This window comes from Glycine max, chromosome 4 (genome assembly GCF_000004515.6).
Source record: "Glycine max cultivar Williams 82 chromosome 4, Glycine_max_v4.0, whole genome shotgun sequence".
Lineage (NCBI taxonomy): Eukaryota > Viridiplantae > Streptophyta > Magnoliopsida > Fabales > Fabaceae > Glycine > Glycine max.
In genome coordinates, this window is record NC_016091.4 from 49,270,763 (window position 1) to 49,283,780 (window position 13,018).

A 13,018-nucleotide genomic window follows, 5' to 3' on the forward strand; every position below is an offset into this window, starting at 1 on the left:
AGAAAAAATGATTCATTTAAAGAATTTAATTTTAATATATTATTAGTATAAAATAACTTAACCATTCATCCTTAATTTTGTCATCTAAATAACTTAATAACATTCCTATTAATTTTTCAATCTCACAACTTCCTTTTAGTATATATTTATTATTATATCTTATTTAAACATGTCATTAGATTTATTATGAAATAATTATAATAATTTAAAAAAATAAAAAAAAACTAACGTATAATTTTAAATTTATTGTTCAAATGTAAAAGTGAGAAAAAGAAAATTCTATTACAAGAAATATTAGTATAGAAAAACATAAAACTAGAATCAATATAGTTATTGACTCTTGTAATTTTGAAAATATTTTTTTAAATTTAGAGAATCATTTGAAATCTTATAAATCTATAGAATTTTTTTAAATCCTTTAATTTTTTATGATATAAATTCATTAAAATTTAAACTATCATAAAATTCTTATAAAAAAATGATAAATCATAATCTTTAAAATCTACGAGACTTTCTAATATTAAATTAATTTTTTAAAATCCTAATTCAATACACAATTTTTAATACTTAAATACGACTTAAAGCTGTACTTAGGATTTATTAGGGTAAATAATTTAGTTAAGTATTTATTGAATTAGTGCTTATCATCGAAGCAATTACCTATAAGCTGTTCTTATAATTGAAGAGAAAATTGTATTAAATCATATGTTTTCATATAAGTTGTAAATTATTGTCATGAATTATATATATATATATATATATATATATATATATTATTGAAATAAGCTGAAAATGTTTATTTATTTATATTTTTAAATTGAATTTTAATAATTTTTTAAAAATAAATCATCAATGACTAAAAATAATCTTATACTAATTAAAGGCTGAATTACAATTTTTGTTTCCATTAATTCTTGATTTGTGATTTGGATCCTCTTTTTCTCTCACAATTATAGTCCTTTTATTTTAAAAACATTACAATTTTAATCCAATTCTCATTTTAGTTTATATTTTATTTGTTTTATCCATTTGAATTAGTTTTTAAAATTAAATTTAAAATCAGATTCAATCTACTAATAAAAAATTTATATTTTTCAGTAAGATTTTAGTTTATTCAATTTTTAACTTTTCAAGTCAAATCTTTTATTGGATTCCACTCTGAAATAAAGATAAGATATCTGATAGTACTATATCGGAATGGATGTAAAATTTAATGGATGAATGATGATAGATATCTTTAGGTTTTACTCTATTTTTTTTTTTTGTGAGAAAAGGGCCCAAAGGCCCATATTTTCAAAAACTTTGTAAATGGTCGCCGAACTGGAATGTTCTAGTGTAAATACCCAGTGTTTCAGATACAAGAGTGGTGGATCCGTTTACCGCAGCAAACACTCTTCTGAGTTCTGAGCTAGCGAGGTTGCAATGGCGATTATCTCCGATTTCAACGAAGAGGAGCAGAAACCCACTCACTCTTCACCACCGCAACCCCAATCCTCTTCCTCTTCCTCTTCCTCTTCGTTCAGTGCTGCTTTTGACCGGTCAAACCCTATCGCTTTTCTGGAGAGAGTCTTCCAGTTCGTCTCCGAACACAGCGACTTTCTGGCGACGGAGAGCGCCGAGAAGGAGATAGCGTTGCTGGTGCGCGCCGCCGGGAAGAAGAAGAGGGAGTTTCTCAAGTCGGAGAGAGAAAAGGCCGAGAAGAAGAAGAGAGAGGACCTCAAGGCCTCGGAGGAGAGGGAAAAATCCGACAAGAGGTTGAAGGAAGAGAAGGAACCCAAAGCCGAAGACACCAGCAAAGACGAAAGCACCTCCAAAGGTAAACCCACGAAAGCGATTTCAGCCTCTTTTTTTTCAATGTGCAATTATTTCTTGCCCTAACAATTGTTTTTTTTTCTTTTGAGTGCTGCATATGATAAGTATAAATTTGACAATAAGCATTATTACTTTAGGGTCCGTAAGGCACATTGTTCAATGTGCAATTATGTATTGCCCTAACAATTGCATATGATAGGTACTATCAAATTGACAATAATCTATTGGAAGAGTTCTTGAATTGTCTTGAAATAGAGAACAAAAAGTTGTATTGTGATTCAGCTGCTTGTATACACGTGATGTCCTTCAATGTGCATTAGACCATCGTATCTGTTTTGGGGGCTGATATTCTTTTTATTTATTTTCTTTTAATACTTGGACAGTTCCAAACAAAGGTAATGGCTTAGATTTAGAGAAATACTCTTGGACTCAATCACTTCAAGAGGTTAATGTTAATGTTCCGGTGCCAAATGGAACCAAATCAAGATTTGTTACTGTTGAGATAAAGAAGAACCATCTAAAAGTTGGACTCAAAGGCCAGCCTCCAATTATTGAGGTCAGTTTGTCCTTTAATATCATTCATTATCGAAAGATGTATTCTATGATGTTAATTATTTTTTCCGATTGATGATATGATAACTCAGTTCATATTTAGTATCTTTATGTTAAGTGATGACTATGCTTATAAATGACTTTAAAAAATTTCAGGGGGAGTTTTATAAGTCTGTCAAGCCTGATGATTGCTATTGGAGTATAGGTAAGATGAACTTTGAAGTTACAATACATGAATTGTGTGCATCCGTGAGCTAATGTTGGGGGTGTGGTTTTTGATTGTTTTGTTTATTGATTGATGACAGAGTCATGACCTCTTTATCTAACGCTTTACATCAAAACCTATTTTGCAGAGGATCAGAATGCAATTTCTATTCTTTTGACCAAGCATGATCAAATGGAATGGTGGAAATGTCTAGTGAAAGGTGATCCTGAGATTGATACCCAAAAGGTTGAACCTGAAAACAGCAAACTTGGTGACCTGGATCCTGAGACTCGACAGACTGTTGAAAAAATGATGGTAATCTATTGATGTTGATGATATTTACATTAAATTGATCATATTAGTTGCGTTGGTTTACTCTAATATCATCATCATCATCATTTCCCTAGGTCTTTTTGATATTTAGAATCCACCCATTCGTTTGTTGGTTAACTGTTAAAATGTTAGCCATATAAATTATCTGATATTTTGCTTCTGGTTATTTGTCTTGTAATTTGATGAAGATATCTTGGTTTATTGAATATGTGCAACCAGAATTTGTTAAGACTCAGATCACAGACTGAAGAATTTGAACCCTTTATAATATAGCCTTAAGATACATCTGCTGGCATTTCTTAGATATGAGGATGTTTCTTTGCTAATTGGTTTACATTCTCTTGTACTATCACACAGTTTGACCAGAGGCAGAAGTCTATGGGCCTCCCTACCAGTGAAGAGCTCCAGAAGCAGGAAATGTTGAAGAAATTTATGTCTGAGGTGTGGATTGTAGACTTTCTCTCTTTGATTTATTATCAGTTACTTGACTGATTTATCTGTTTTGTTTTTGGCTATGTTTTGCAGCATCCGGAGATGGACTTTTCTAGGGCTAAAATATCATAAATGGGTGCATTACTCTTGGCAAACTTTTTTGGGTCTGATCTTATTGCATGCAGGCAGGTCCAGCTATTATACTAATACTGGTGCTACCTTTAATCGCAGTTTATTATCGTGTTATTTCTTTTTGGGTTTTGAACACAATGAACTTTGTTCATAGTAGTTTTTTTATTTTGATATAGTCAGATCTATTTTGGAAATGATCTTTATTGCATACAGGCTACTGGTGGTACCTTTGGTTGCTGTTTATCTTGTTATCTCTTTTTGGTTGTGAATGCAGTGAAACTTTGTTCATAATAGCTTATATTTTGAATGGAGAATTTACGGCTAGATTTATTTTCAACGACTAGAATTGGTTTTGAACCATTTGATATTATCGAGATGTATTCCTAACTTAATTTGAATCACAACATTGAAATGTGTCTTCATTAGTTGATTTTCTAACTTACGAACAAACATGGCTCAAGTGTCAATTGCCAAGCCAATGTTGTGAGACCCAAGTAAAGAGATGTCCCGGCAATCAGGACTACTAAGATCTTTTTTCTGTGTATATTGAGGTTTGAAGTGCTTCTAGTGCCATGCTATATCTCATTCATATGCACATAACACATAAAATGGAAGGTTGACAAAATGAGCTCTTGACAAAATGTTCGAGACAAATAAAAATGCATAGGTGAGAACTAAGACAAGATTTTGTGCTACAATCATTTCGATGTAGTAGTACATAGAAAGTTTTGTGGCATATTTGATTTCGCGTTATGTGTTCCATGATGTGCTTAATGAAGAGTTTCTTTTACATTTGTGAACGTTTAAACGTACAGCGTGTTTGGTTCCATCTGAACCTCCCAAAATTTGGTATAAAACATCACGATCCCAAATAGCTTTACATTTCCTGTGAAAATAAGCTCAACATATCACTGCTCCAATCAATTTACATCAAAATTAGGTGATGCAATATGGTTTTTAGGGTAATTTTGAATGGTGGTTCAGTTCCTTAAATACAGTTATGACCACTTGTGGAAGCAGCAACGTCCTTCCACCAACTTTAAAGTAAAAAAAAAAAAAAAAAAAACCTTTATAAAGTAAAAAGTGGAGCCAGCAATAGTAAAAGGTAACGAGAATAGGTCATGCATTATATCTTCGTTTATCAATCACAGATTGGTAATTTGGTATGGTAAAGTCACGTTTTTTGTGCAGCATACGTTCGGAATGAATCACAGGTCCAGCTTTTGTGCAGGACTATTTTGCTTTTGGAACTATAACTGGAAGGGGATGGGAGGGATCAATTTTAATTGTAGTCGATCCCTTTGTTTTTCGCTCATGTATTGTTGGATTATGGTACAACTTGTTCCTGTTGAAATGAAAATTTTTATTTGGCTGATTAAAACCAACTTCTTGCCTCTAGCTCTTTTTCTACCGTAGCTGATTCATGATTTCATGCTTTAGAAATAAAAGGAAAAACTAACTTTCCCAATTTTAGCACCATCGATAATAATATTTTAGGCTGAGTTAGTATTAAATTAACTGGTCGGATACAGATTATTAATGTATTAAAATTAAGATTAAATCATTTGGTTAATATATGAATTCGATTATTGACAAAAATAATTCTTAGTGAAATTCACTTACCTTTCCGCCAAACTTCAGATTAATTTTCTCATGATGAACGGAAGGTTAAGAAAAAAAAGAGTTAAAAGAGTTAGTTTTATACAACAACAAAAAATGGAAGTTTCTACAACAAAAATAGATTAATAGAAAGAGAAAAGAAAAGTCAACGAAAAAGAAAGAGCCTGCATTATTCTTTTCATGATTCTGACCTTTTGAGGATGCGCCATCATATGTAAATGTCTGCTCTATAAGGTGTCCGGTGTGTTTAAATGTAGTTGTAGTTTCGTACGTTTGTTATGTTATCGATTATTTGTCAATTTGCATAAATCTCCAACGGTGATATTAATTCAGAGTACATCCTTTTAAGTTTTAACATTTACTGTTAATAATAGATCACTTTACTAATTATCGCATAACCTTTATAACCATAACATGCATGACACATCTGAATTTGATTTTCAGGAATATTTTCCAGAAGAAAAATTATCAAAATTACTCGTTACAGAACATTTTTATGTCACTGGCTTTGTGTTGCGTACGATAATCCATTTATCCATCAACTGGATTTGTTGATAATTCTGTCAAGGCTGTGTAACTGACTTTGTGATTAGGCATCACAACTGAACATATTAGGGGCGAGTTTGATTTTTCTTGTCGCCACCCTAATCAAGGACGGAATTAGTTTTAAGATTGGATTAGGGAGAAACACAACAAATATTGTGCCTTTTTTTAAAAAAAAATTGACATGCTAATACCGTAACGGATGCCAAGGGTTTTAATTTTCATCCCATTTTTTTTATTTCATTTTCATGTTAGATAAAAGAATTAAATGTAATTTTAGTCTTTCTATTTTGTTCCATTCATAATTTTGGTTCTTATATTTTAAAATAGAGAAATTTGATCCCTTTATTTTAATAAATTCATGATTTTAGTCCTTTATTTCAAAATTGAGATATTTAATCTTATTTTACAAAATTTATAATTTTAGTCAAATTTTCAATTTTTGAATCATAGACATAACATATTTATTTAAGATAAATGATTTAGTTAACTATCATGTAAGAAATAAAATGTAAATAAAAGTGAAGATTTGATCAAAATTACAATTTTATTTAAAATATGAGATCAAAATTGTGAATTTTTTAAAATAGAATGATCAAATATCTTTATTTTAAAATATGAGGGCTAGAATTACAAATTTTTTAAAACAGAAGGATTAAATGTCTATATTTTCAAAATGAAATAACCAAAATTACATAGTGAACAAAATAGAGGATTTTAAACCTAAACAAATAATGTTACAATATGTCTCGTAATATATGTTGTGCAAGAAGAAAAAATAAGTCTCAAAGTAATTTTTATTTTAGTTTTTAATGTAATATTAATGGTTGTTTTTTTTACTTATATTTCTTATTATATAAATGGTGAACAACAAATTATAAATGAATTGAAGATGATAACGATAATTTTATAAAATTATCATTCTTTTTTTATTAATTTATTATTTTTTCTTAATGTGTAAAATATTTAGGATGACAAATATTATGAAAAAAGTAATAAAATAAGAAATTTCGTATATATTTTTATCTGTATATATTTTCATCTTTTTTTAATGAAAAAAAATTACACATCTCTCTTAAGCTCTTACTATTATTAGTGAGACAAAAATAGAGACAGAGCGCAAGAGAGAATTTGAGTCCTCCTTCCGCTTGAGTACAAAACGCAAATAGTTTCTGTATCAATTTGGTTTGAGAAGTATTAGCAACATAATCCTCTTTCTTATACATTTATACATTCTCTAATGATATTAGTTAAAATTTATTAGAAATTATAAAATCATGAAACTCATTAAATATGAACACAGACTCACAAAATTGTGTTTTGAATACAATTAATGATGGAGTGTGTGTTTAAAAGTGTGGTAGAATTATTGGGTCCACAGCCATCCTATTTTTTGTACATGAGCATGGAGGGTTCATGGGCTTCCTGGGCCCATAACCCAGCATCTATGTTTCCTTGTGGGATACTTCAAAATTCAATAATGAAGAAATGGAATTAAATAAAGTTGGTACAGTGACAAAAAGATCTGCAACTACTCTAGAAGTAAAATAAAACCATATTGTGCACCCACCAACGACATGGAGATACGTGCCACTATTTGCCACACGTCCCTTTCCTCTTAAAGGTAGATGAAAGCAAATGACTTCTTCACTTCATTGTCGTCTTCTCTCATTAACCTTGTGGCCTATATAATTTCACATAAACACATCATAATGGTCGAGAAAGTGATACCCTTTTTGTATCTTCTGATATATTCAGTTTTGGACCCGAAAACTAGTAACAATCAAAATGATGTTTTCAAAACTCAAAAGGGAGTTTAATTCTTATTTGTTTCTTTAATTTTAGGATATCAATTAAAGTATTAAACTCTGGTTTGTCTCAGGACCCAAATTACATAGTTCATACCTTAATCATGTTTAAATCGGTAAAATATATTTAAGCTCACCCTCACATCTATATTCGGGTTCACTTTTTTTTATTAACTATGTTTCTATTTAAAAAGAATTATTAATAATTTTACAAATGTTATTAGTACTCTAGAAGAAATAAAATATTTTAATTTTTTATACAGTCAAGTATTTTAAAATTTAAGGCATATATTCATGCAATTAGACTCAGACTTAAGGGTGTTTTAAATTTAAAATAACCCGTACGTCTAAATCTAATTTGTGTATTTAATAAACAATAAATTATTTCTATAATGTAGCGTATATACTAGGTTTCGAAGATCCTTCTACCACTATGATAAATCAGCCCCACGTGTAATGATTTGGAAAGTGACATGTGCTTACAATTTGCATTAGTTTGAATAAAATTGAAGTATTTGCAAAGGGAAAAAATGAATACCAAGAATTAAATATTTTTTTATGATTTAAAATTAGTTTATGCATCTTATACTTTAAAGTTTTTTCATTTAATTTCTGGTCGTTCATTCATTTAATTTGTCTATCGGTTAAAGTGGATGAGCTGGTTTTTATTCATGAAAAATTAATTTATTTTTATCGTCTTAAATTCTATATATTTATTACGATTGCTTAATAAGAAATTTATTAACTCTTGGTATTGTATTTTTTAGAAAGAATAACATTGGATACAGAATTATTGCAAGGTGCACCTCATCTTATAGTTTATCAAGGTAGTAAAATTAGAATGAACTTGTATAGTTGTATAGAAAATAAAGTCAGATTAGATATTTTATTAAATAAAAAAAAATAAAGGGTCTGAAATAGATGGTGGAAACTGCATAAATGTGAGGTGATATGTGTAATGTGTTTCTGTATGTGCGAGTAGTACATTTTTGGGTGTACGGCAGAATATGATTTTTTACTTGACGGAGTTAAGAAAAAAAAATACTTTTTTTATGCATAATATATGAAAAAAACACATAAAACGAATATTTTTATGAATGAAAAATTACATAATTATATTAACTAAAAAAATATTATCTCTTGTCCTATTTATCAAATTGGAATTCATTTTTATCATCAGATTTTTTTCTTTCAAATTTTAATAATCCTTTTAGTTGCTTTGATAGGTGTAATTCTCGTGAATAAATTTTTTTTAGAAATAATAATATAAATCAATTTTTTTATTAGATTTTATCCCATTTATTTTGTTGAATTCTATGTGAATAAAAATAAATATTTTGTATAAAATCTTTTTTTATTGTGAATATATTCTTTTATTGTAGACTTATTATGTTAATCATTCAGATCCGTTGAATTATTCTTGTTCGTATTGAATTGAATAAAAGTTGATAATGAGTTGATAAATGATATTCGAACACACACTTATTTTGAGTGCACAAGTTGTAATGTAAAATATATTATAATTTATTTTTTTATAAATAGGATCGAACATAATGATATATAAGAAAAGAAATAAAAATCGGGATTTGATTGAAATATACTAATAGTACAAATGATTTTACACTTTTAACTATTATGTATAATAAAATTATTGATTTTGATAACAATTATTTTAAAAATTATATTTATGTAATTTATAATTTCTAATTAATTTATAATATGAATATTTTATATTAATAATACATAAAAATTAAAATCATAAATTAAATAGATAAATTATTTTTTATATATTTTAAGGTGGATAAAAATATTTTTATGATTATTTAAATACACTTAAAAAAATGGGAGTGATTATGACTCCACTAGGTTACCTCTTCCCTCCCTGTTTGTATGAAAAGACAATCTAATTCAATTTCTTTTTAATCAATTTATCTATTTTCTAAACACGTACACTTGTCATTAAATAAAAAATATTTTCAGTTTAAGATAAAAACTATTCACATAATTAAAGATTTTTTATGCCCTCCTGAGTCCTATGTGACTTGAATAATCACTGTCTTGAAAAATTCTGGTATATTCCACAAGAATGATATTTTGCTCCGGAATCTTGGATGGGACCCTTATATAATTATTAGAAGTTTATATAATGGAAAAACAAAATCCCTCCTCTAAAAGAAGTGTATTTTCTCTATGTATTATATTAGTACTTTTTTCCACTCAAAAAAATATTAATATTTTTTATCACTAAACTTATTATATTTTGTCGTATAGATAAACATTATTTGGAAATAGTTTTATTATAGAAAATAATCATTAAAAACACTTTTAAAATTTATAAAAACATTTTTTTCAATATTATAAATTGATAACTATAGACTATATCGTTGCTTTCTTAAAGTTTTTATTTTACATTTGAAAAAATACTGTTAGATACAAGCACATCTTAGTGCTTTAGAAATTATAAATGGCTTTATCTTAAGCAAAATAGAATATTGTTAAATTGTTACCTGTTTTTATCTTATGCAACGCACATACATATTATTAAGAAATAAAAAGAGGGGAAATTTTATGTATAGAAAAATCAATTTGTTAATTCCTCTTCGTTTTTTATATATGATATTTTGTTCTATCTCTAAATAATTAATTAAAGATTATTAAATTGAATTATTTGGGCTTAAAATAGAAAAATCGAATGATTAATTTTTGGTTCTCTCTGATTTTTTTAAGTAACGAATGTTATCTATGGTCTTATCTCAAACCAATTTTCTGTATTACTTAACAAGATCAAATTGCACCTTCAAAACTTTGCAGAAAATGATGTTTGTCCCTTTAAATAAGACTAGTCACATTGGTTTTCAATAATTTCATTTTATATATTTACTAAAATCTGGAGTTGGCCATGTCAGGATGAACGTGACCAAAATAGGTTTTTGAACTTCATATGTTAGACTTTGAGAGGGGCCTTTGTTAAAAGGATAGGAGGGATCTACAAAACAAAGGATTCCGACACTCAAGTAAGTATATAAGTTAGAAAAATAAGCATGTATATGCGTATCTGAGCATGTATGTGTAAGCATAAGCTCAAGTGAGTGCCGAGAAAGTACGAGAAAACCTGGTACTTATAGGATTGACTGGAAGTTGCGGGTCCTTGTTTGTAGGAGTTGTTACGGCCCTTGCAGATAATTACCAACTTTTAGATAATAGTTGGTAGCTTATAGATAATATTACAGATAATTGTCGGCTTATAGATAATAGTCGGTAGCTTATAGATAATGTTAGAGATAATACGTAACTTAAAGATAAAAGCTAATAGATGGTTGTACCTTATAAATAATGCATAACCATATAGATAATTGAATATCTGCCTAGAGATAAAGTGGTAACAATATATTCAAAGGTTAAAGATAACGTGTTAGTTAGGGAGTCCGGCTGCTAAGGATTGAACGTTTGTGCTCCTGTGCCAGGACTGATATGGAGGGTTGACATGTGTCTCGAAGTGTCACGTAAGATGTCACGTGTATTTTGTAGACCCTGGATAGTACATAAGCCCCCCAAGCTCTAAGCCAACTTGCGGGCAAAAGAGGTTTTTCAGTGCTAAAGGAGATTGTCATGTGTCGAGGGAGTTTGTTTGAGGTCTAGGGTAGTAACCTTGACAAGTAGGAGGGTTACGAGTTTTTCGATCCCCCAAGTGTGGACAAGTATTGTTTAGTGTCGAGTGTGGTACCCTTGACAGGTGAGAGCATTGCAAATCGATATGGCTTGTCAAGCCCCTGAATCCTAACAAGTGTTGTTCGGGCTGCTTCTATCAAGTTGTCCGAGGTAGATGTGTGTTTGGTATTGCAGGCGAGGTCTGACGTGTCAAGTGGGGGAAGATTTTGAATTTGATAACTCTGCCTTTGTATGACCATTGGAGAGTGCATTGAAAACAAATGATATGTTTTGTCTTTTGTTGTAAGTGAGTGTGGCACACGCACAGTACTCTTGCATACATGTCACTCAAGGAGTGACATGTACTAGAGACGTGGTGCTTAAACTTGTAGGACTCACCAAGGGCGGACCTTGGGTTTTGCAAGCCCTTTGGAGAATCGACCAGGGAATTGTCTGACTTGGGTTTTGGGTGCCATGTTTTTGCATACGTGTCACTTCATGGAGTGGCACGTACTAGAGACGTAATGGTATGCTCTTGCATATGTGTCACCTGTGGAGTGACACGAACTAGAGATGTGGTGTCGTGCTCTTGCATACGTGTCATTTCGTGGAGTGGTGCATACTGGAGACGTTGTGGCATGCTCTTGCATACATGTTTCTTCGTGGAGTGACATGTACTGGGGACATTGTGGCATGCTCTTGCATTCGTGTCATCCGTGGAGTGGCATGTACTGGAGACGTAGTGTCGTGCTCTTGCATATGTGGCACTCCATGAGTGGCATGTACTGGAGACGTGCTCTTGTATACGTGTCACTCATGGAGTGACATGTACAAGAGACGTGGTGCATGAGCCTATAGGACTCACCAAGGGTGGACCTTGGGTTTAACGAGCCTGTAGGCCTTACCAAGGGTGGACCTTAGGTTTGTGCAGCGCATGCTCTGGTGTACATGTCACTTTGTGGAGTGGCATGTAATAAAAACATGGTTCATGTGGGAGAGACTCGGATTATCTTGAGTGTTGACTGTGCATCGAGTGTGTGATTCCCCTAGAGTGCGCTCTGGCAATGTAATCACCTTGAGAGTGTTTGAAATGAGCCTCCAGTTGATCATGGTCAGCCTTAGCTTTCTCAGCTCCTCCTCATGGCATCACTCCATCTTCGCAATGCAATTTTTGAGTTGTTGGAGAGTACCAATGTCTGGCATGGCTGTTGAAGGAGGATTAAAGCTTTCGAAAGGGATCTCGTGTTTGAGGCCAGATCATATGCTAAACATGGGTGAAAGAGACAGATAGCGAGAGACTACGGGGTATGTTTTACCACAGCCCCATGATAAGCGCCAAATGTACTTACCAAAATTCGAAGTTGGCTCACGTCAAGGTGGACATGGCCAAAGTGGGCTCCTGGACTTCACACGTCGGCATTGAAAGGGGCTTATGTTAAGAGGACAATGGGGAACCTGTAAAACAAAAGACTCTGACGCTCAAGTAAGTATATGAGTTAGGAGAGTAAGCATGTATATGCGTATCTACGCATGTATGTGTAAGCATAAGCGTAAGCTCAATTGAGTGCCGAGAGAGTACAAGGGAATTTGGTACTTATAGGATTGAGTGAGAGTTGTGAGTCCTTGCTTGTATGGACTGTTACGGCCCTTGCAGATAATTATCAACTTATAGATAATAGTCGGTAGCTTATATATAATATTACAGATAACTACTGGCTCTAGATAATAATCAGTAGCTTATAGATAATATTAGAGATAATATGTAGCTTAAAGATAAGATAAAAGTTAGTAGATGATTATACCTTATAGATAATCATAACCTTGTAGCTAATTGAATAGTTGTCAATAGATAAAATGGTAACAATATATTTAAATATTAAGAGATTAAAGACAACATGTTAGTTGGGGAGTCCAATTGCTAAGAGCGTTTGTG

General features: G+C 31.1%; 1 protein-coding gene across 1 annotated transcript; it reads left to right on the top strand.

Annotated features, from left to right (window-relative positions):
• Nucleotides 1-1,365: 1,365 nt before the first annotated feature.
• Nucleotides 1,366-3,803, top strand: LOC100813799 (nuclear migration protein nudC-like). Its single transcript, NM_001254576.2, is given in 6 exon segments — nucleotides 1,366-1,816; nucleotides 2,196-2,368; nucleotides 2,521-2,569; nucleotides 2,718-2,884; nucleotides 3,260-3,343; nucleotides 3,428-3,803. Coding segments are annotated over 6 exon segments (906 nt in total). The 5' UTR covers nucleotides 1,366-1,422; the 3' UTR covers nucleotides 3,467-3,803.
• Nucleotides 3,804-13,018: the final 9,215 nt, after the last annotated feature.